This window comes from Buteo buteo, chromosome 10 (genome assembly GCF_964188355.1).
Source record: "Buteo buteo chromosome 10, bButBut1.hap1.1, whole genome shotgun sequence".
Classification (NCBI taxonomy): domain Eukaryota; kingdom Metazoa; phylum Chordata; class Aves; order Accipitriformes; family Accipitridae; genus Buteo; species Buteo buteo.
The window spans coordinates 38949694-38972184 of record NC_134180.1 but is presented as its reverse complement, the minus strand read 5'-3'; the positions used below and the strand labels follow the sequence as shown (position 1 = coordinate 38972184).

The following is a 22491-nucleotide window of genomic DNA, read 5'->3' as shown; positions in this document are numbered from 1 at the left end:
AGATCTGCAAGGGGCTTTTTGATAGGGAAAAACACCCAACCCAGAATAGCCGAGGTTTGACAGGCTAACCTTGTGCTGTGGTATCAAGCTTTATTTTTTTTCATCTGTCCTCAGGTAACACAACACAAATTATATACTGTAGTACTGCGAGGCAGCTAATCACCCAGAAAAAAGTGAGATACGGCCTTGGTGGCTTCTGGTACTTCTCAGCCTTTCTCTGCTGCTGTGCGTCTCTAAGGATCTATGCTTTGTCTTCTTCCTGGGGCTTCAACGCTTATCAAGTGAAACCCAGGGTGACTAGCACCAGCAACAAAAAGCACAAGGGCACGTTCCCTAAAGCTGGATGATGCTTTGTTTCCATAACTGGAAGCTCTTGTCCTACACCACTGTTTTAAAAACAAACTTCTGTTGTTGCGTGTGCATGGGACAACAAGACTCGGTGCCTGGTGTCTGTGCCAGTCCCGGAGCTCAGGCCGGCTGTGGGCAAGGGGAGGGTGCCCACGCTGTCTGCGCTGACCTCTGAGGGTGCCAGCGGTCATCCAGGGGCACCTCCTGGACGTGGTGGCCTGTGGCTGGCTCGCTAACGAAGCAGAGCTCGTTTAGGGGAGCAGCATCCCTGCTGGACGGGTGCCAGCTCCCCCTTCCAGACTGGTTCCCCGGGGGGAGGTACACGAAGCCAGACGATGGATCATATCTACTGAGCACTGGTCTATGAATTTTATTTTAAAAAGACATTTATAAAATGTTTATTTATAAAATTCCAAATAAATATTTAAGGTACAAATGTAAAAACCAAGGTACTATGAAAGCTTTTTCTTCTTTCACAGTTTGTTGTTTGGTTTTTTTTAAAAAGGAATTACAGCCAGTTCTCTGTGTCTTGGGAAGACCTGAAAGGGAAACTTAAAGCAATGCATAACACCAGCAGATCATTAACTTTGACTTAACAACAGAAAAAACACTAACAAAGCAGTAGCTGACTGTAGCAATGCAGATTAAAATCTAATTAAACAAGCAGACTGTTTAAAGTACAGCCCTTACACTTGACTAAAAAGTAAAGAAGTCTCCTAGGTACATGAGTAAACAATTAGAAAACTGCTCAAAAATGGCTAAACTATGATTTTTCCAGGTGCTAAGCGGCATTAGCTGACATCTAATGAGCAACTAACCAGGAAAAGAAAGGAGCAATCCTCACCACAATGGTTTTGTTGGGTTTTTTTGAAAGCTGGTGGTTTTGTCATATGCTGGGTGACAACACGAACAAACGGCCTCGAGACGGCTCATTACAGTCGGCGTATTTATAGAAAGACCCGGCGCGTGGCAGGGACAGGATGCCGGGATAAATCCTGTGATGGGCCAGTGCTCCGGCTGCTCCGAAGAATTCTTGCAGAGCCCTCCGGGTCTCGGCCCCGCTGCGATACGAGAGCGCGATGAGCTTGTACCGCACCATCGCGGCAGCCCAAGCGCGGAGATCGTCGGCAGCCGCGCGTCGGAGCGCGGACCGTGCTGGGAGCGGCAGCTCAGCCCCGCGAAGGTACCGAGCCGGCGGCGCGGCGGTCCAGCGAGGCACCCATCCCTGCCGGGCCGGGGCGGCCGCGTCTCCAGCTCGGCGCGTCCCTACTGCTGGCTCCGGCAGCAAATGGCGATGGCTGCGGCCACGCTGCTGCCCGGGACGCCGGCTGCCACGCAGGTATCGTCCACGGCGTAGGCTCCCATGGTGCCGGGGCCGTGGGAACGGGCGTTACAGCCCGTCAGCGTCCAGCCGTCGTCGCAGGACACCGTCACCTAACGGGGGGGAGAAGAGGTCACCCTCCGCGGGGCAGCAAAGGGGCAGGGGGCTGCCCGTCCCCGCTGGTCCCCAAGGCTCGGGATGATGTGACCGATGTCATGCTGAGCCGCCGGACCCCAGCTCGGGGCGGGAGGGGGGTGTCCCAGTACAGGTGGGCAACTTGGGACGCCAGTGAAGGCCGGGGTTGGCACGATGAGATGCCGAAGCCAACGCGACCCCCCCATCGGGGTGGCAGAGGGACAAGCAGAGGCGAGGACAACCCCGCGGCGGCGGAGCGTGCGCGCCGTCCCTACCTTCTCCGCAGCGCCCGGGGACGCGTGCTCCTTCACCCGGCACTCGAGGCCGGCGGCGGGGCAGCACGAGGCGTGCGCCATCACCTCCGTCCCGCCGGCGCAGCGGCCGGGCCAGCTCCCCGGCCCCGCCACGGGTCTGCCGCCGTCCCCCAGCGCCGCGGCGGGGGAGTGGAAACTGCAGCCTGCCGAGGGGAGAGGGGGTGGCCGTGGCGGCATCCCGGGGCGCTGAGGGACGTCGCCGCTCGGCCGTCCCTGCCTCCACGCGCACAGCACGTCTCCCCCTTCCCCGGCGCGCGCGCCCACCCTTTTACCCCGGAGTTTTTTCTGGAAGAAACCCCCTCGGCCCATCGGCGCGTTGGCTCGAGGGTCTGTAACCCGCCGTGCCGGGCGTTACCGGTCAGCACGTGGTCCTGCGGGGAGCAGCCGGCCCCCTCGGCCGTCGGGGAGCTGGCGTTGATCCGGCACTCGGCCCTGGGCCACGTGCAGCACCTGGCGATGGCGTAGACGCCCCGGCCGCGGAAAGCGTTGTGGGCCACGCACTGCTTCTGCCCGTCCTTGTCCTGCGGCCGGGGCGGCACGGTGTCACCGGGGGTGCTCCAGGGCCTGGGGACGCCCCTCCGAGGCCGGCGGGCACCCCGGGGACGGGAGGACTTCCATCTCGGCGCGCTCCGCTCACCTCCATGTGCTCCCCCAGCCGCCTGCCGCCGCGGGAGAAGCTGGAGCAGCTGAGCATCTCCTCGGCACGGGCGCAGCGAGCCACGGCCGTGGCGTGCCGGGTGAGCCCCGAGCGCGCCGACCACACCGAGCGGCAGTACAGCCGCTCATCTGCAACGGGGCGGATGGCGTCGGCGGCGGGGTGGGCACCCACGGCAGCACCCGGAGCCCACGGCACGGAGAGGGCCGCCGACCGGCGGGTCTCCCCCGCTACCCTCTGCGTGCCAACAGCCGCGCTTGGGCTCAGCCGTCCCCGGCACAGCTCGGGGAGGAACGTGCCTTGCCGACGCGCTGTGCTTTCCACCCGGGCAACTTCTTTTCCCAGTGAGGGCAGAGCTCTGCCGGGCACCCAGCAGGCAGCCGAGGTCTTTACCTGCGCCCAGCCGGGCGGGCAGCCCGGCCACGCTGTTGGGAGTCTGGAGCCGCTGCTCCTCGGGGAACCAGACCATGTCCATGACGTTCTTGGTGGCGAAGCGCAGGAGGTGCTGCCGGAGCTCGGCGAGGCTCAGCCGGGGCTCGGCGCTGAGCAGCATGGCGGCGATGCCTGCCGAGAGACCGGGGGACCGCGGTGAGAACCGGGGGCCGCGCGTGACTCCCGTCAGCAACGCGAGTCCGGAGAGACACGAGGGGAAACCGCTGCAGCCCGTCGCGCGCGCGCACGGGATGCGGGAGCTCGGCGCGGGCTGCAGCACCCAAATGAGCCAAACGTGCCAAAACCGTGGCACCGTGGCACGCGAAAACGCCCCCAGCACCAGCAAGGGGAGGGCCAGCCCTGCCGGCCGCCCCGCCGCCCAGCTCGCCTGCCACGTGGGCGGCCGCCTGCGACGTCCCGCTCTGCGCCGTGAAGCACGTGCTGCAGTCGCTGGAGGCGCCGATGATGTCGTCCCCCGGGGCGAACAGATCCACGCAGCGGCCGAAGTTGGTGCCCAGGGTGCCGATGGAGGCGGGCTGGTCCTCGCTGTCGGTGGCGCCGACCGCGATGACCTGCCGGGGCGGTGACGGAGGGGGACGTGGGCGGGATGGGATGCGCAGCCCCAGCCCGCTCGGCTGACTCGGCGCTGGAGCGGATGAGCCTGGGGAGGTGGCAGCGTGTCCCCGCGTGTCCCCACGCCTCAGGGAAACAAATCCTCCCCCCCCAAGCCCATACCTCCGGCTCGGACGCTGGCGAGTACAGGCAGGCATCGTCCTTGTAGTTACCGGCAGCCGCGACCATCACCGCCCCCATCCGCGCCATCCGCCGACAGCCGGCGTTGAGCACGCGGCTGTAGGCGCCGGCGAAGGGCAGCAGGACCACCGGCGGCGCGCGGGGCTGAGCCTCCAGCGTCGCCTTGATAAACTCCAGACCTGGGAGAGACGAGATGAGGGACAAGAAACTATCACAGGAGGAGGACGAGGCGGGGGGGGGTGGCTCCGGGAGGGAACGTGCTCCTCTGCGGGCCGTGGGGTGACTCACCGATGAGGGTCCCGCTGACGGTGCCCTTCCCCTGGCAGTTCAGCACGCGGAGGCTGCGGATGTTGGCGCCCGTGGCCACGCCAGCGTCGCGTCCGCTCAGCACCCCGGCCGTGTGGGTCCCATGGCTGTCACACTTGCTGGCCTGGCCCAGGCACCGCGGTTTTACGCCCCGGCCCGTTGCATCAAAATAAGTTTACGAGCCCACAGCGTCCTCCCCACCCCTTGCGCTTTGCAGCAGCTAAATCCCGCTGCAGAATAAATCTTTAAAAATATTTTCGGGGATGGGAGGAAGATCAAAAAAATCACCCTGTGCAGAAGGAGAAAAGCTGGCAAGAAAGGACAGGGGAGGCAGGCAGCCTTCCCCAGGGCTGCGCGAGCAAGCAGCAATAAAAGCCATGCAAGGCAGCACTAACACCCCCCACAGGGCACGGGCAGCTGTCCCGGACCTGGGCGCAGGGTGACCCTCGACTCCTTCTTCCAACGACACCTTGACACCCACCCATGCCCCCCACAGACAGCTTTCCCCAGAAAGGAGCCCTGCCCCGCTCAGCCACAGCCCCAAATAGAACACGTTGAGGGTCCCAACATCCCCCAGGACCGCAGCTCCCGCTGCTGCGTGTCCTGCCCGGCATTTTGCCGCGAGCCAAGCGTCCCTCTTGTCCTGGGAAGCCCCACCAGCCTGGCCAGGGTGCGGTGGGTGCAGGGGGATGCTCTTGCCAGGCTGCGACGTGCGGCACCTCGGGGCTCACCTGCCTGTGGAAGCGGGTGCCATCCTCCTCGGGGACGCTCTCGAAGTCGGTCACGAGCACCCTGCCCTCGATCTCCCGATGGGTGCTCTGCACGCTGGTGTCCAGCAGGTAAATCTCCACCAGGTCGCCTTTATCTACCAGCCGGGGAGAAAGGCAACCAGCGCCGCGGTCAGCCCGGGCCACCTGGGATGCTCCCAAAACGCAGCTCCAGACGCGCAGCACCATGGGGCAGGGGGATATCCCCATCCCCTCGAGATCAGGAGAGGGGACGGGGTCACCGACCCTTCCCCAAACACCCGTGGTCCTCCCCCCCGCTCCCCAGCGCTTACTGGGAGGGCTGTAGGCGCCCGAGCTGGGCTGCGGCGGCACAATCCTGCCCAAGTTCCAGGGGATGCTCTGGGCAAAGACGTAAGAGTCCTCCTCGACGTACTCCACGTGCGGCAGCTTCAGCGCCTGCGGGGACGAGGTGCAGCGCCCGGCGTGGTGGTGGCAAAGCTCCCGTTCCCCAACGAGGCTGGGGGTGCCACCCGCTCCCCCCCCCCAGTGCCCACCCCAGCTGCTGCCCCGCCACCGCGACTCGCACCCACGGGACCCGTCCTCCGCCCCACGCACCGTGTCCAGGACGTCGCTGCTCATCTTCACCAGGAAGGCGGGCAGGAGGTGGAAGACGTGCAGCAGTTCCGTCAGGTATCCCCGCCGAGCAGCCCGGGCCTGCAGCCGCCGCGCCGTGCCTCGCACCTCGGCTTGGCCACCACCTGCCCGCAGCACCACCACGTAGCGCCCGGGCAGCCGCCACGACGCCTGCGGGGACACGAGACCCGGCCTTGGGTTTGGGTTGGGGTTGGGGTTGGGGTTTGAGTTTGGGTTGGAGTTGGGGTTAGCATTGGGGTTGGGGTTTGAGTTTGGGTTGGGGTTGGGGTTTGGTTTGGGTTGGGGATGGGGTTGGGTTGGGGTTGGGGTTTTGGTTTGGGTTTGGTTGGGATTGGGGTTGGCATTGGGGTTTGGGTTGGGGTTTGAGTTTGGGTTGGGGTTGGGGTTGGGGTTTGGTTTGGGTTGGGGTTGGGGTTTGGGTTTGGTTTGGGTTGGGGTTGGGGTTGGCATTGGGGTTGGGGTTGGGATTGGGGTTGGGGTTTGGATTGGGGTTGGCATTGGGGTTGGGGTTTGGGTTGGGGTTTTGGTTTGGGTTTGGTTTGGGTTTGGTTGGGGTTGGGGTTGGGGTTGGGGTTTGGGTTGGGGTTTGAGTTTGGGTTGGGGTTTGGGTTTGGTTTGGGTTGGGGTTGGGGTTGGGGTTTTGGTTTGGGTTTGGTTTGGGTTTGGTTGGGGTTGGGGTTGGGGTTGGGGTTTGGGTTGGGGTTTGGGTTCGGGTTTGAGTTTGGGTTGGGGTTGGGGTTTGGGTTTGGTTTGGGTTGGGGTTGGCATTGGGGTTGGGGTTTGGGTTGGGGTTGGGGTTGGCATTGGGGTTGGCATTGGGGTTGGGGTTTGGGTTGGGGTTGGGGTTGGCATTGGGGTTGGAGTTGGGGTTTGGGTTTGGATTGGGGTTGGCATTGGGGTTGGGGTTGGGGTTTGGGTTTCGTTTGGGTTTGGTTTGGGTTGGGGTTTGGGTTTGGGGACACACACGGACAGACACAGGCGCAGTCGGTCGCCCCCACCCCCCCACGCTCCTCACCTTAGCGGCACGCTGGAAGGCGGCGGGCCCCGAGGGGACAGCCCCGAGGGCGACTGCCTCCTCCTCCTCGGCCTCCCCTAGGGCCAGCATCAGCTCCTCCGCCAGCTCCGCCGCCGCCCGCGCCAGCACCAGCGCCAGCACCAGCACCAGCGCCCGCGGGGCCATGCCCGCTTGGACCCCCGAACGACCCCGACGGGGAGCACGGAGATGCTCAGGGCCTCCGAACCTCCCCCTCCTCTCCTCCTCCTCCTCCTTCCACCAGCACGGCGCAGCCCGGAGCCCGGAGAAGCCGCTGAGGACGAGCGGAGGAGCCGGAGGAGCCGGAGGAGCCGGAGGAGCCGAAGCGGACCCGCAGCTGCGGCTTTGCCCAGCACGGCGGGGCGGGGATCACGCCACCGCCGCCGGCCCCATCGGCCCACCCGGGTGGGTTAACCATTAACGGGACCGGGAAAGGGCGAGGGGACGTGGGTCGGCAGCCTCCCGTCGCGGGGGGAGGGTGGGCGAGCTGGAAATTCCCCCGCGAGTCCCCGCGCGTGGCTGGGAGGTCTGGCGAGCAAAAGGCAGACGCTCAAGGACTATTTGCGGAATGGGCTAGAAAGCTTTTACGTGTCTCTTCCTGGCTTACTTCAGAGATAAATTGCCGTGAAAGCCTCTAATCCTGTTGAGGCATTTTTTACAGAGCCGTCACACGTCGCGAACGTTATTTTTTCGGGGATGCGGTGGGTGCTTTCCCGCGGGTCCCCCCGCTGCTTTCCTTCCGCCGGGCTCCCACGCTGCTCCCACATCCCCGGGGACCTGCGGCAAACCCCTTCCCTCCTCCCTGCTTCGGAGGGAAACGGGGATTTGGTTTTTACAGGCTATTTATAAGCTCCTGGGAGCTCCTATGCTTTATATGGCTGTACGGTTTATAACCATGTGTATGTTTTATATGGATTTCTATATTTTTACTTTTAACGAGACCTCGAGTGGGTGACTGAGCTCTGCTTTGGGTAACCGGGGGGGGGGACACACGCCGGCCCCCACGGCAAGCTGACATCACCAGGGTCCAGCCTCCGCCAGGCTCCTCATGGGGACAAGTCTCCCTCCTAATTTTCAGCTCAGCTTAATCAGGCGCCGCGAAATCCTCCTGCAACACGGAGCTGATGCTTCGGGACAGCTGGGGCACCGGGGGACCCCGTTCTCCAGGGGGGACAGGCTCCTTCTACCCTGCAGAGTCCTTTCCACATGGAGGATGAGCTGTCTACCAAGGGAAGGATGGAGAGAGCCCACAGAGGAGGGGGTGGCGAAGCCTCCAGCCCCCCAACACGTGCCGAGCAACACGGGGAAATCTTGGAGTGAATACCCGACCCCAAAGCCTGTGCAGGGAGTGTGGGAGAGACAAGACAGCCAGCCCCGGAGCTCGCTGGGAGGAGTGGGTATCCGCAGAAAGATTCTGGTTTTAATGAAAAAAAAATATTCAGGAATAGCCAAAAACGTGCAGCTCGTAGGGAAGAGATCTGTTTCCCATCCTGGCACACAGGGGAGCTTCTAGCAGCAATTCCTGCTGCTGCTGAGAGCAGCGGTGCCCTCCGGCTGTGTCTGTGTGAAGGGGGGGTCTCTTCTTTAGGGGGGAGGAAGGAGAGAACAGAGAAGACCCCAATAAGGGGGAAAAGGCCCCCAAATCCCCTGCCGCCTTCCAGCGCCGGGGGAGCCGCAGAGCTCCAGGGTGCTGCTGGACCGAGGTACCCCCCACCCCGCCTCCCGACCCAGCAATAGGCCTCGGGGCAAAAAAAACCAACCCCCTCCCCACCGCATATATTGGGGGGGGGGCAGATCGAGACGAGGAGAATTTATTCTGTAGACCAGAAACGAGCTTCGGAGTTGCACCAGCCGGGAATCGAACCCGGGTCGCAAGAATGGGAATCTTGCATGATACCACTACACCACTGGTGCGCTCTGCCCGCGCTCCCCCGCGCGCCGCCAAGGGCGCGCGGCGCGACACGCCCCCCCGCCCCGCCCCGCCCCGCCCCGCCCCGGGGCCCGCGGCTTTGCAGAACTCTTAATTTCATGCAGGAATGTCCCGTTTCTCACAAATGTTTAACTTCAGCCGGCGTGGGGAGAGCTGAACCCTTTGGCTGAGGCAACCTCTGCTCCCCGGGCCCCTCCCGCCTGTGGGCACCCAAATTCCAGCTACACAAAACGGCTCCGGGGGGGACACGGAGGACTCCGGGCCCCATCTCAGCCCTCTCCTCTGTCCCTGCCCAAGGCAAATGCTTTTGAAAATTAAGCTTCTTTGGCCAAAAGTGGTAGCGAGCGCCAGGACGTGAGATGGGCAAATGCTTTCGGGTGTCTGGAAGGCTCCTACGCTCGATACGAGCCGGCGACGTAAAGCGCCGTCCTGCCCTGGGCACCCTCCGGAATCCTGCCCGAAGGGTGTCCCCACAGCCGCCACGCTCCCCCCACGCCGGGAAGGACGACGGGCAGGACTCGAGCAAGCGTAAACAGTTGGGTAACGCTTCCTCTTGGCCGGCCGCTCACAATATTTAGTAAACACCTTCGTTCCCCACCCTCCCAACGGCACCATCACCCATAAACACCCCGAGCGCGCGGGGTGCTGCCTGCCCTTTTCCCCTTGCTGCTGCGGTGGCGCAAAGGGCGCAGTAACGCCTGGAGGGGTGTCACGGGGGCATGAAGCCCCCCCAGTAGAGCCATTTCTTGCACCACACAGGACTGCGCCAGCAAAGCGCTCCCCGGGCGGCGGGGGAGCGTGGGGAGCATCGTTTGCAGGGCTCCCATGCTCCATCCCCCTCGGGTGCCGGAGGACAGCTTTTCCCCCACATTTGGGCTTGTCAACCCCCCCTAAATTTGCTGAAGAGCCGCTCTGCCAGCCAATACGTGCTCCCAAGCCTCCTGGGGCCGTGCCGGGCACACGCAGCATCCAGCCCAGCTTTCCCAAAACAAGGTGAGGGACTCGGCATCCCCATATGGTTGGGTCTGCTGATGTTTTGATCCAAACCCAGCTGCTGCCCCGGGGAGGCTCAGCCACGCAGCTCCCCGCGGCCCCGAGCAGCTGAAGGGCAGGCGGAGGTCGCAGATCCCGCCGTCCCTGCGTGTTGCAAACAGGCTGCGGAAAGCCGCTGCGTCGCCCCTGTCGTGGTGACAAACCAGGCTCGGTTCCATCAACGTGACTTGCAACGAGCGCTTATCATTCAGAGGGAGTTTGGGGACGGCGGGCACCGGCACGCAAAGCCACCCACGGCGCTGCGGCTGTCGACGCCGACCCAGTGGAGAGAGAAAATGTTGCCCAAAGCCACCACCTCGAGCGGCCCTGGGGAAGCCACTGTCATCGCCGGGGTTTCAGCTCAGCTGGGTCCTCCTCCCTCTGCCCCCGCCGGCGCTGGACGCTGGTCCTCGTGCGGGAATTGGGGGACAGCACGGTCTGTCCCCCGCCGTCACCCCTCTCCCGACCTGGAGACGTGAAGGCTGCCTGCTGCGGGGGTCTCAGGATCTAATTTTAATTCCAGGGCTGGGCTTTGATAAGGGGGAAAAAGGCTTTGCGGATATCCCCGCCTCGTAAAGCCTACCCGGCGTGAATACATCTTTACCCGCCTAAACGCTGATCCTGTTTCAAGCAGCAAAGCTAATCTTTTCCCTTCCTAAAGACATTAGTTAGCCTGGATCCTGCCCAGCCCAGCATTCGTGCTTATCTGCGCCCACCCAAAGGGCTCCAGCGAGGGGGACCTCGTCCCCTCTGCTGCAGAAATTGGGGAGGCGGTGGTGGTCCCCTCGGGTTCTGCGGGGTGGCAGCCTCCTGTGCAGCTGGGTGGGCGCGAGGGGCGCAGCGCGGCACGGGGGACGGGCAGGAGCCCGGGGGCTCCTCCGTTCTGCCAGCGCTGCACTTTCGGGGGTCTTTCTCCCCAGCCCCTTTCTCCCAGTCTGTGACATTTGCGTCCCCTCCGCGAGATGAGTCCATGCCAAGAGGCCATTCCCTCCGGGAAATCAGTTTTCAGGCTCAAAAAGGCGGTCGCTATCCTCGAGCAGAGCATCCGGCCCCTCTTGGAGCCCATAATAAAGGTCACCCTCCTCCCCAGCGCCTTTGCGGGGGGAACCGGGGTGCCGTCCCCCCGCCGGGGAGCTGGTCGGGGTACAGCCAGAGCGGGTGGCAGACGGCGGGGGAGATCGCCCCCGTGGCGCGGGGCTGCCGGGCACAGAGCCTTCCAGCGACGGCGTGTCCGTGTCCTCCAGGAGGGATGCCAGCGGCGCGGCCCCTGCGGCTGGCTGGGGGGGGCTGCGGGAACAGGGAGGGCTGAGGGGCGACGGGCAGCGCAGGGGTTACGCTAAACACGGCCGGGCTGGAGTTGGGATTTTCCCTGTGGCTGGTGGCTGCTGGGCTCGGCGTTGCTCAGCCAGCGTCCCAGCATCCCCAGTTCCCCTTGCTGCCCTGGTACCTGCATTTATGGGGACAACTTGCCTGCCCACGTTCCCTCTCCCGCCCGTGGGACGAAGCAGCGGCTGCCCTCGCGCGCTGCGCCTGCGTCCCAGGGGAAAGCAGGGTGCCCCGTCCCAGCTGGAGCTGCATTTTGGCAGAGGGGGTGCCCGAGTCCTAAGCCTCGAGGCTGCACGGTGACCCCCCCGTCACCTGCAAAGCGCTTTTAGGACCTCCCAAACCAATGCACGGGCATCATACGTGGCATCTGGTTTGAGGGACACGTACGGAGCGTCTCATTTCTACCAAAGTCTGACCAGGAACTTGGGATTTATTCTGGTGAGGGACGTTGTTTATATTTATAAAATGAAATAAAAGCAAAATGTAAATTGCAACCGAAGGCAATCCAGATTTCCTCCTTGTTTCACCCTGGTAAATAATTTGGTACTGGGAGACCCTATGAGCTGACACACTGTCCGGGCTCCACCAGGGCTGGGTGTCTGGGGGGTCAGCACTCTCCCTCCTCTCCCACCCCCCCCCCCCCACCGGGGGTCTCACCCCCACCCGGTTTCACCCCGCATCCCACCGGTACCAACCCGACCCCACGGGCATCACGTACCAGCTGCCTGCCGCCGTTTCCAGCCGAGGCGCTGGCTCTCGGGGGGGGTCTCCAGCACCCCCCAGCTCCCAGTGGACCTCTGCTTTCGCCTGCACCGCCAACTGGGAGCAGCTGCGGGATCTGGGCTGGGCCGTGGGTGGGAGCGGATCCGAGCCCACCGCCTGCCTCTGGATCTGCTCGTAGGACAGCGGGCTTTTCTCGTAGGTGCTGGTGGCCTCTTGGTTGGGGCAGGGTGCCTGCAAGCTGGGGGTGAAGGAGGAACGGGGTGCTGAGCAGGACCCGGACCCCCCACGGAGCCGGGAGACGCTCGGGGACACGCACGCAGGAGTCCATCAGGTGCTTTAGAGATCACATCACTGCCCACGCCAGAGGGTCCTCGCAGGGGGGATGCCTGCGGGAACGCAGCTGGATGCTTTGCACCCTCCGGCATCGCTCCGGCTCCGGCCCTGGGGGGGCTCAGCCAGCCCTTGCCTCCCCCACCCCGGCCCCTGCTTGTCATTTTTTGCCGCAATAAGTGGAGTTGTCCCCGGTGCCACTGTGCTCAGACGCTGCCCTTGTCCCCGGGGGCACGCAGATAACCGTGTGTACAGATGAAAACACCCACCAAAAGGAAAAAAGGCCGCCGGGACCTACCGGGTGTCCCTCTCCGGCAGCACGATGGGTTTGTGGTCCAGGAACCGCTTGGCCTCGAGGTCCACAGGGATGAACGTTATCTGGGAAGAAAAGAAACGCAGAGCCTGGGGGGGCTGCGCGGGGCATCGCGGGGACCCTCGGCCCTCGTTAGTGGTAAAATAGCTGGGGTGTTCCTTCAGCTGGGGTTTTGGTCTTTTCTCAGCATGGTTGGATGTCTTGCTTGGAAATGGGTTTTTAGGGGGAAATCAGTAAGGGATTGAATGAACCCAGCACACCCCACTCTCAGCACCTTGTCCCCAGCGGGGTCGTGCGTGTCCCTGAGCCCGGGGGGGGGGGTCCCAAGGCCCATAGGGGAAGTCGGTGGCCAGGGACAACACCAAGGGTGCCCCGTCCTTGAGCCCTGAGCACGGTGACAAAGCCACATCTCCCTCCTCACCAGGGCTGAGCTCGGCTTTGGGGGGAGCTGGGGTCAGCCTCACCCCGGTCCCAGGGGACCCGGCTGGTCCTGGGGGTCCCAGCAGCTCCCGGGTCCTGGGGTCCCACGCACCACCCCACATTTCGGGGCGCAGCCAAGCTGTTGACGGCCATCCTGCAGTGCCCAGATCCACGCCACAGCCTCCCTCTCCTTGGAAAAAAGCCTTTTCTGCCAGCTCCGTTTCCCGGGGCAGGGACGCGTGGCCGCCCTGTCGCACCAGCAGTGCCCTCTGCCAAGGAGACTGGGAGGTGAGGGCTGTGCTGGGGGGGGCTTCCAGGCCCCTGCCCACCTCCATGGCCACGACAGCCCCTTCTTTGAAGTCCTGGGAGCCCGCCGAGCCCCCAGCTTCTGTGGGTGCAGGGAAGGGGGCTGGTTTGGGGAGAGGGTTGCATGGGAGAGGCAAGCACAAGCTTAATTCCTGGGGCTTATTCCCCACTGCCTGCTTGACAGCAAAGCCCCAGGCTTGGGGAGGTGCAGGGGGACGAGGGGACGGGGCCGCATCCTGCAGGCATCAGTGGGGAGGTGTAGCAGGGCACGAGCCTCCCAAACCAGTACTTGTCCCTCCGGCTTTGCCCCGCGATCTTCCACTACCCCACCCCACAGATGGGGAAACCGAGGCACAGCCCGAGGCTACACGTCCACAGCAGCCTCAGCCCCCCAAACCCGGCTGAGCCCCCCGAGGCGCACAGCAGCAGGATGGACCCTACCTTCGGGTAGCACTGGCACATGCTCCAGGTGACGCCCACGGCTACGAGCAGGACACCCAGGGCGCAGAAGGTGATGTAGATCTGGGGCTTTTCCACGCTCATGATGAACATCCCCGTCATCACCAGGAAAAAACCCAGCATGATGAACCCGTAACGGAAGGTCTTCTCCTCGGCCATGGGCACCGGGTGGGAGAGGCAGGGGAGGAGAGATGCCGGGAAGCCCTTTTACCTGCGGCTGCTCCCCACTGAGCGCACCTCCGGGGTAAGGCAAGGAGTGGTTTCTTTCTCCGGAGGCTGCCAGGGGCTGAGGATCAGCCGTACGTTGAGCCTGGTCCTGCCCAGGGCTGAGCCAGCCAGTTTTTTAACGGGTTTGTAATGAATGCAAACACCGACCCGCCGTTCACACTCCAGTGAAGCCGCCCGGCACGTGTCCCGGTAACCTTCCCTGCAGGCACGCGTGGCCGGAGCCCACGCCTGGGGAAAGGACGGGGAGGGAGAAGGGGGTACGTCAGCGGAGACGGGGACTCGGAGAGTGGCTTATTCCGATGGGACTTTCCCAGCCCTGGGGGCTGGAGCTGGACTTGGCCATAAATCGGAGCTGGCAGAGCCCCAAATAAGAGGGACGCCAGGACGCAGGGTGTTTTCAAGGGCTGCGGGGCTGCAGCAGGGAAGGAGGGAGCGCTCCGGGGTTTTTTTGGAGGCCAGTGGGTTGGGAATAGCCCCCACTTCGCTCCGGCTGGGTGCCGGGGTACCACCGGTGGGGCAGCAACCGGGCTGCGAAGGGGGGGCTAAAGCCAGGGAAGGATGGAGCGGGGCTGGTCCGCCCAGGGGAGTGAGGACAGAGTGTCTGCGTGCCCTGTGTTTGCTTAAGATGGAGCTGGGGTGTTAAAAGGTGTCCTCTTCCCACCACGCGTTCGACAGCCAGACGGTACGGTGGCTTTAATTAGCCTTCGTTTTGTTCCCTTGCTTGCCTGTCCGTGTGGGAGCACATATATCTGGCTTATGAAAAAGAACCTATTATATTATCAACAACATGTTATATTTGGCTGTGGCTCTGCAGCCGCTCTGCAGCCCTGCAGGTCCGCAGGGCGCCCAGGGCAGACCCTTATTTCGGTGGGATGGAGCAACCGGCAGCAGCTCCCGATGCAGTCGGCTTTTCCTCCGGGCAAGGCTGCAGCCCCGTCTGTGGCGGGCAGGGAGGGGGTTGTGCCGCTCGGGGTGTCTTTTTATAGGATGCTGCCTGAAATGCCAAGTGCGCTTGGATGCCCTGAACGCACGCGCAAGCCACCGAACATCTCTCGACCAGATGAAGTGAGGCGTGGGAAGTCAGTACGCGGGGAAAGCAAGGTGGAAGGGATGGAGATACGGCTGGAAGGGGCACTGAAAAGGCAGAGGAGCCAACGGGACGGCACGGAGCTGGTTTTCCTCTGGGCAGATCCCTCGTTCCGTGCTGCACTTTTTATTATAGAGCTCTTGCTTTCAGTGGGCAGCCCCTGGCGTGATATGAGCTCCCCAGGGTGGGTCAGAGCAGGGAATGCAAAGCATCTGCAACCAGCAGTGGTTTTATTAAAAATACGAAGGCTTTCAAACATGCCAGTTAGCCCCGACGCTCCGAACACATCGCCCACGGGACCCGCAACCCCGACAGCCCCGGACCGATCGCTCGGAAAGCCGGGCGGACCCTTTCCCCTCCTTGCCCACCCTCCTCTCACCCCAGCAAAGGCAGGGGCTCGGTTTAAAGCTGAGGGACTGGGCAGCCACCCGCAGAGTCCCAGCCCCGTGCCGCCGCCAGCTCAGACCCCCCGGACGCTGATGTTTTCGTAGCTGGGAGGAGGCGTTGCCTGCGGCTCCCCAGGGTGCTGGGTCTCCAGCCAGGACGGGCTGGGACGGAACAAGGCGCTGTCGGAGGAGCTGCGCCGGCGGCCGCCCTGCCAGCTCTCGTCCTCCTCCAGGTAGCGGTACAGGGGCGGCGTGAGCTCCTCCTTCCTCCCCGCGGGCTGGACGTAGGCTGGGGCACCGTGGGCAGGTCTGCAGGTCAGGGCTTCTTCGTAGGTGGGGATGGCGCTGGCGTCCCAAGAGCTGCGAGGGAAGAAGAAGAAACCCAGCAGCGCACCCCGTCAACCGGAGCATCCCAGCACCCAACAACTGGAGCATCCCAGCACTTGTCAACTGGGGCATCCCTGTGCCCCGTCAACTGGAGCATCCCAGCACCCATCAACTGGAGCATCCCAGCACCCCATGAACCCCATCAACTGGAGCATCCCTGAGCATGATAGACACGTGTGTGCTGGGGATGGCACATGGGCAAGTTTTGCACGCCCAGGGTCAAGGGAAGACCATGTCAGCCGCTTCCCGGCACCAGGAAAGTGGGGAGCCATGCAGGAGGAAGGTCACCATCCATCAGACCTTGCGGCAAGGCAACGTCGCCCAGTTCCCCCTGAGTTTACGAACCCCTCACCCAAGAAGAGGAAGGGCAGCCTGGCAAGGCAGCCTCGAAGAACCGCCGCCTCCGGCATTAAGGGCTACAACTGCAGGTGTGAACGACGGCAAAGCAGCAGAGGTGCTGGCTCTCGAGACATCATTCTGCCCCGCACTGCTTCCCACAGGCAGGAGAGCATCCTCATCACCTGCCTAACCCCAAAGTCACCCCCCGAAGCACAGAGGCTGCCGGCAGCTGAGTAAGCAGTTTGGCACGAGCAGGCGGGCAAGAGTTCGGGCAGGCATCCCGGTTCGATGCGGTCGCACCCCACCCTTGAGCCCTCCATGCACCGGGCAAGCCTGGTGCCACTTCCAGCAGCGCTTTGCTGAGTAAACACGGCTTGTGTACAGGGAAAACCTCCGCCCAACCTTTGCCCTGTGCAGGGCCCCGCTCGGCACCCTATGAAACGGTGCAGCCCCAAAGATATGGAGGCTTTGAAAGCAACGCGCCGTCCGCTTGCTTTTGCAGATGAAAACCCAGCGCGGTGTGTTTTGGGAGGCTGCGGGCATTGGAGGGGCACAGCTGGTCCAGAGGGAAAGCTGCGATGCTCCGCGGGGATGCCTCCATCCCAAACTTGGCAGTGCCCTGTCCCAGACCTACCGCCCCGGGCACCTGCACCGTGGCTTTTGCCAAACAGCCTCAGCTTGCAAAGGGATGCTGCCTTGGAAATGCGGAGAGAGGGATTTCTCCCAGCTCAGGATGCTTTGCTGAGCGAATGCCAGCACAGCTGGGACTGGAGGAGCTGCCGCAGTGCCAGGGCGCTGCCTTCCCACCCGGCGTGGGAGCTGGGAGTTCGGGGAAGGGGACGTTCCCCGTGGGGGCCACAGCAAAACCCTCCACGGGAGAAGGAAACTCCCCCAGACTACCCAGACCGGCTCATGATCTCCCCCCAGGATATGCAGATGGGCACTGAAACCCCCAGAGAACCAGGAACGTGCCTCCCCCTCCGACTGAATTTTTATGGTTTTATGTTCTTCAGAGTTTCTTTTAGTGCTGCTTTTCCCCAGAGCCCGATTTATGCTGGAGCCAAGATCTTTGCTGTGACCCCATAAAACAGCACTGGGAAGGGCCGGCTGGCTCAGCTTCTACAGCAGTCTCTGGAAAAAAAACCCTTTTGATCAAAAAATTTTTAAATCCAGAAGTGGGAATGAATCTCGGGCTCTCACAGGAAGAGTCTGGGGACCTGACAAGCAGCAGTGGTGTTCGGGGCAGGGTGAGGGGTCTTTCCACACCCCAAAATGGGCTTCGTAGAAGGACCCTCTGCCTACACTCCCATCTTAATGCCAATCCAAGGATTATTTTCCTTCTTTTTTTCTTCTAATTCCCTTTTAACATAGATTTTGCTTCCATTCAAGATGGCATAAACCCCCTCGTCCTCACAGAGCACTGCAGACCTGTGGCACCGGGATAGTTTTCAAGAGCTGGAGGTCTGGATGACCCCCCCCCCACCCCCAAATCCAGGCACTCTGCCAGAAAACCAACGCCGTCTTCTGCTCGGTGGCTCTGCTAAGGAGATGACTGCCTCGGCCGGTGATGGCCCCGCAGGGCAAGGAGAGCCGTCTGCGGCTGAGCCGGCCACGGGAGCAGCCAGCGTGGGCACGGAGGGTGCCTGCAGGGGGGGCGGATTGCGGGGGCTTGGGTGAAGGTTGACGCTAATGAGCAAGAGCATCTGCTCAGGGAGCAGGAGGAGGGCACGGAACGGGGTCTGAGCATCGGCCGGCGGCGTTACTGCTCATCTGAGCTCGCCAGCGAGCAAGCCTGAGAGCAGGCTTAGGTACACGGCCGTGCCGGGACGGTCAAACCCACCCTCGACTTCTTCCCACCCAAGCACCGCGCGGGGGACGTGGCACCCACCTGCAGTTCCACTTCTCCGGAGGCTCCGCCGTGAAGTACTGCAGGTCCCTGGGGAAATGGTACTGGTAGCGGCGGGACACCACCCTGGCGTTGGCTTTCACGGACCAGAGGAGGCCGAAGAGGAGGAGGATGCCGCCGATGCCGCAGCAGAAGAAGCTGACGGAGCGGAGCAGGGCGCTGGAGGACGAGGAGCTGGGAACCGCCTCGGCTTCCCGGGGAGGCAGGAGGCGAGCCCCGCTGCCAGCCGGCGAGCCCACCTCCCCGTCGCTCCACCAGGCAAAGCACAGCGTCCCCGTCACCAGCAGCACGGCCCCGGTGATGGTCATGCCGTAGCGGAAAGAGGCAGCTGCCATCCTTCGGAAGGAGGGTTTATGAGGGGAGAAGAGCGAGACAAGGCATGAGAGAGCCCCCGTCCTGCAAGACAAGAAAGGGACGGGGTTTGAGAGGGACGAGGTCACGGAAGAAGACGTGCCAGAGGAGAAAACGACTGAGCTAGGACCTCTCTGGGGGTTGCACGCTCTTCAGCCACTTATTATCGCCCGTCAGAAAGGGCATTTCCACCATCCCAGATGGGAAGCCCTTGGGCAGAGCAAAGTCAGCCGCCAGTTTGGACCCACAAACTTCCCAACAGCCTCGTAAAAACATCCTCATTTTCAAGAAACAATGCAGCGCTCCCATGGAGGCAGGATGGAAAGCCCAGCCAGGGGAGCCACGGAGGCGGCTCCGGGGACTCGCATAGCTCTTGTCTTTGGATTTTATTCCAGACTTCCTCCCAGGCTCGGAGGAACGCCAGCTGGGTTTCTGATCAAAGCAAGGCTTATGGAAGAGGTTAGGGAGAGGAACATGAATTTAAGATGTCATCACCTCTGAATTATCAACGCACATATTTTGTCCTCTGAAACTGGAGGTAAATCAGTCCTGCGGGGACGGTAGCTGCCTGGCATCACTGCTCGAAAGCCCGCAGCCCAGGAGATTCAGGGCCGCGCTGCCTCTTGCTTTCTCAGGGAAAAGAGCCAAGTACCATCTCTGAAAGTCACAGAGCTGCTATTTCAGAGGAGAATAAGAAACCTCAGATGCTGGCAGCCCAGGGGACATCACCTAGGGATGGCTCCTGAGACACCGAGTGAGCGGGGACCCCAATGAGCTCTCCCGTCACTGCTGGAGCCCACAATAGCTGCACTCCCTGCCACGACCAAGCTCGGGGCAAAGATGGGAGCGGGAAGCCATCCATATCTCCGTTAAAAGTCAGGAATGTGCTGGATGCAAGCTAAACCCTCGGAGAGGGTATGGCCTACGGCTGAAGTAGGTGTTTCTGCTATGCTGGTCAGGGAAACTGAGGCAACTGATGGCTGAGATCTGTGAGGCTTTTACTGACCCAGCTACAATGTCCCATTTTGAGATGTTCCAGAAGTGGAGAGGGGCTTCAGTTTATGTTGGAAGTGGGATAAATACCCTGACGCTGGAAGGGTCTGCTCAATCTTTATCCAGATGAGCTCCGGCACACAAAATCTTGCTCCCCTGGGTCAGCTCCGGCGCACACCTTCTCAGCTCCCCGGCAAGATCGATCCCACACGTGTTACCACCACCTTCACCGTCCCTGTCAGGGTGGTTTTGGGGTTGGTTGGACCACCAAAGAGGTGAGGCAGTGCCACATGTTCCTGCTGGGCGGCACTCCTCAGCTAAACGTCACCCACTGAGAGCAACCGTCCTTCCCCAGCGCAGGAAAATTTGGGGAGGGGGAGCCGGTTTCTGATCTCTAAGGCTCTCGCTCCCCCCTTGCTTTCTCCAGCAAACAACAAGCATCTGCTCTCTGGGCTTGGGGATCCCCAGCCCCCAACTAACCAAAAAGCACCAGCAAACGGGGAGGCAGAGAGGTCCCACCACGTCCCCTCTGGCTTCGCTCGCTGCCCAGCAAGAAGATGCAGGCTCAGCTCCCACTTCTCGATGGACAAAAAGCTTTGGACCACGTGGGAATTAAGGACCAGCACCCCTTTATGTATTCAGACTTGGGTGACCCCTCTGCGAGGGCTTCCCGTGGTGGCAGTGCCGGTGGAGAGCCTGCACGCCGAGGGACTGCCAGGACGGAGATGGGGCTCAACCACAGAGGTGGATGGAGAGCTGGGCTCAGCCCCCACCTCTGCCTTCATCACTTTGCCTGTATGTCAGTAAAATGAAGATAATCTGGTGGCTTTGGTCTCCATTCCTCCAGGCAGGGCTCTCCTCCTACAGTGGGGATTTAAATTGTACCCTGAGATCTGGAAGTGCCAAGCCAGAGCTAAGGAGGGAGCAGAAGTCCAGCACGGACTCGGTGTGATCAAGGGCAGGTGGAATTACGTTATTTCGAGCCATTATTTATCAGATGGGCCCACTAAATGGAAAGCCAAATTACTTCGTAGCGAAAGAAATGCCATCTGATCTAATCTACATTTAATGAAGAAATCCGATGAGAAGTGGGATTTAGGGAATCTGCAGGAAGGCTGCAGGACTGGGAGCCCTGACAACACGCTCCAGCTCTCATCCCACGGTCACGAGCCCGAGTTGCCACCCAGGCTGGCGGTGGCCAGTGCCGGTCCCCACCAGCAGCTGCAGTCACCCACTGGGAAGGAGTTGGTGTTCCTGGGCTGAGAGGAGGCAGAGCTTCCCCCCATAACGAGGGGACGTGTTTAGATGTTCCCTCCTGAATGGCAGGGGCTTGGCTGAGCTGAGAGGGAGAAAGGACTGTTAGACACTGGTTAGAGATGCTATTAGATGATATTAGGGATTGGCGAACTCCAACTCGCCAGGAACGTGAGCAGGACGCAGCCGACAAGCTGGGCTCATGCTGCCTTGCAGCAGTGGATGCTCAGGAGAATGCAAGGACCCTACTGACCCGTGAATCCAGCTCCTTTTGAGAGCATCTCATTTTCCTGGAAAATTTTCAGCCAATATCATTTGGGAAAAAACCTACAACCCCAAAACCCCACAACCCAAAAACCCCTACAGCAAAGCTCTCAATCCAACTGCGTGGAAATGACAGATCGCTCCAAACTGAAAGCCTGGATTGAAACAGCACCAAGAGTTGAAATGCTCAGCTCCTGCGGTCAACACTCTCCTCATTTTGGGGGTCAGCCTGGTGAGGTTTGGGAGATGCTGTGATTCCCCTGGTGAGGTTTGGAAGATGCTGCGATTCCCCTGCCTGGGCACAGGGAATTTTGCAGCCCCCGGCACTGCGCACATCTGGGAGCAGTGGCAGCGAGGTGGGGGCGGACGTGGAGGGAAGGCGGAGAGCCTCCGGGAGGTGACGGATTGACAGCTCGAGAGAATAAACTCTTCTCTCTTAACAAAACCAGCGCAGCGCTGAAACGCTAAAAGCTCCTCCAGCCTACCCGGCACGTGCTCCTGCAGCGCGTGTGCGGGGGCAGCTCCTCCGCGCTGGGTGACATTGCCATCACGCCGTCCCCTTGCCAAAACCCCTCTCGGGCTGGCACGAGCTCTCTTGAGCCTCTTTAAAAGACCCACGATGTTTTTCTCAGCGCACCAACCCCTGGAAGAAGAGGCTTGAAGGAGCAGGGGCAGGAAGAGAGGTGTGAGGCCGGGGGCAGGACCCAAATCCCTGCTCCCCAAGCCTGCCCGTGGCTCCGCTCCCGGAGCACTCAGCATCCTGCCCATCAGGTCTCCCGGTGAGCATTTCCAGCATGGGTTTCCTCGGAGGGGCTGCCCCTCCGGAGATGGCAATTGCTGGCTCCCAAACACCCGCCTCCACCCGCCAAGCCACCCTGACGTCTTGCTCTGCCCTGTCTCCTCCTTTGACCTGCTCCGAAATAGCCTTTCCAGGGGAACAGATTTGCACGTTGCATGTACAAACAGATACGAATGTTAATAGTTTACATAGTTCCATTAAGATGCTGAGAATAGCATCCCCCATATAAAGTTATGCAGATGGTGATTCATAGGGTCTACTAAGCATTACTCAGAAAAACACTCTTTTCCAGCGACACAAGAAGCGAAAAGAGTTTTGAACCTCTCCCACCGCCATCAAGCAGAAATCCACCTCCGCGCCCCGCGTCCCTCCACGCGCTCGCGGCCCGTCCTTCCACCGCGCGGGCCGGAGACCTTTAACCACGCGCAGCCGTGCCAAGAGGAACGCCGGGGAGAGACGCGCCGAAGCGCGAGCGTGTCATCCGGGAGATTCCTTCCTGCCTTGAACTGAATTTGCTCTTCGCAGTATTAGCAGGAGTAGCGAGGGCTTCGGTACCCGTCCGACCCCTAGTCGTAGGGATGCTTCCGAAAGCGCGCCCCAGAAGCCCTGGTGTCACCGGCCTCCCAAACGCAGGTTCAGATGGCGGGGAGCCCGCGGAGAGCGAAGCGCATATACCCCCCCCCAGCCTCCCCCGTGCCCCCAGCAACTCCATCCCCGACGGCGATGCCTAAACCCGACGTCCCCCCCTAAAGAAGTGCCTGCCACCCCCGGGGGACCCCTTCCCCGCCGTGGCCGGTTCCCCCCGCCGCCCCTCTCCCCTCCGGCAAAGCGACGAGGCGGGGGATATCCACGTCCCCTTTCTCCCCCCCCCCGGCCCCTCCGCCGGACTCACCCGCCGCCGCCGCCGCCAGCCCCGCTCCGGCCGAGCGGCGGCTCCGGTGGAGCCCGGCCCGCGGGGCGGGCGGGGCCGGGGGCGGGC

General features: G+C 62.0%; 3 protein-coding genes and 1 non-coding gene across 4 annotated transcripts; all 4 read right to left on the bottom strand.

Moving 5' to 3' along the window:
* Positions 1–1614: 1614 nt before the first annotated feature.
* Positions 1615–7072, bottom strand: PCSK9 (proprotein convertase subtilisin/kexin type 9). The gene is given in 14 exon segments (XM_075037185.1): positions 1615–1782; positions 2080–2261; positions 2474–2639; positions 2756–2904; positions 3167–3337; positions 3594–3777; positions 3941–4137; positions 4247–4388; positions 4996–5129; positions 5325–5448; positions 5608–5796; positions 6662–6868; positions 6907–6996; positions 6998–7072. Coding segments are annotated over 14 exon segments (2178 nt in total).
* Positions 7073–8522: 1450 nt separating this feature from the next.
* On the bottom strand, positions 8523–8593 carry TRNAG-CCC (transfer RNA glycine (anticodon CCC)). The gene has a single exon. It is a non-coding gene; the product is annotated as a tRNA-Gly (tRNA).
* A 2046-nt stretch (positions 8594–10639) lies between these two features.
* Positions 10640–13677, bottom strand: BSND (barttin CLCNK type accessory subunit beta). The gene is made up of 4 exons (XM_075037627.1): positions 13501–13677; positions 12319–12398; positions 11686–11928; positions 10640–10928 (listed from the first exon to the last, which is right to left on the bottom strand). The coding sequence occupies exons 1-4, from the start codon at positions 13675–13677 to the stop codon at positions 10640–10642; spliced, it is 789 nt and encodes a 262-aa protein (XP_074893728.1).
* Positions 13678–15082: 1405 nt separating this feature from the next.
* TMEM61 (transmembrane protein 61) lies at positions 15083–18236 on the bottom strand. The gene is made up of 2 exons (XM_075037626.1): positions 17834–18236; positions 15083–15579 (listed from the first exon to the last, which is right to left on the bottom strand). Exons 1-2 carry the CDS (start codon positions 18184–18186, stop codon positions 15294–15296), a joined length of 639 nt encoding a protein of 212 aa, XP_074893727.1. The 5' UTR covers positions 18187–18236; the 3' UTR covers positions 15083–15293.
* Between the last annotated feature and the right edge of the window lie 4255 nt (positions 18237–22491).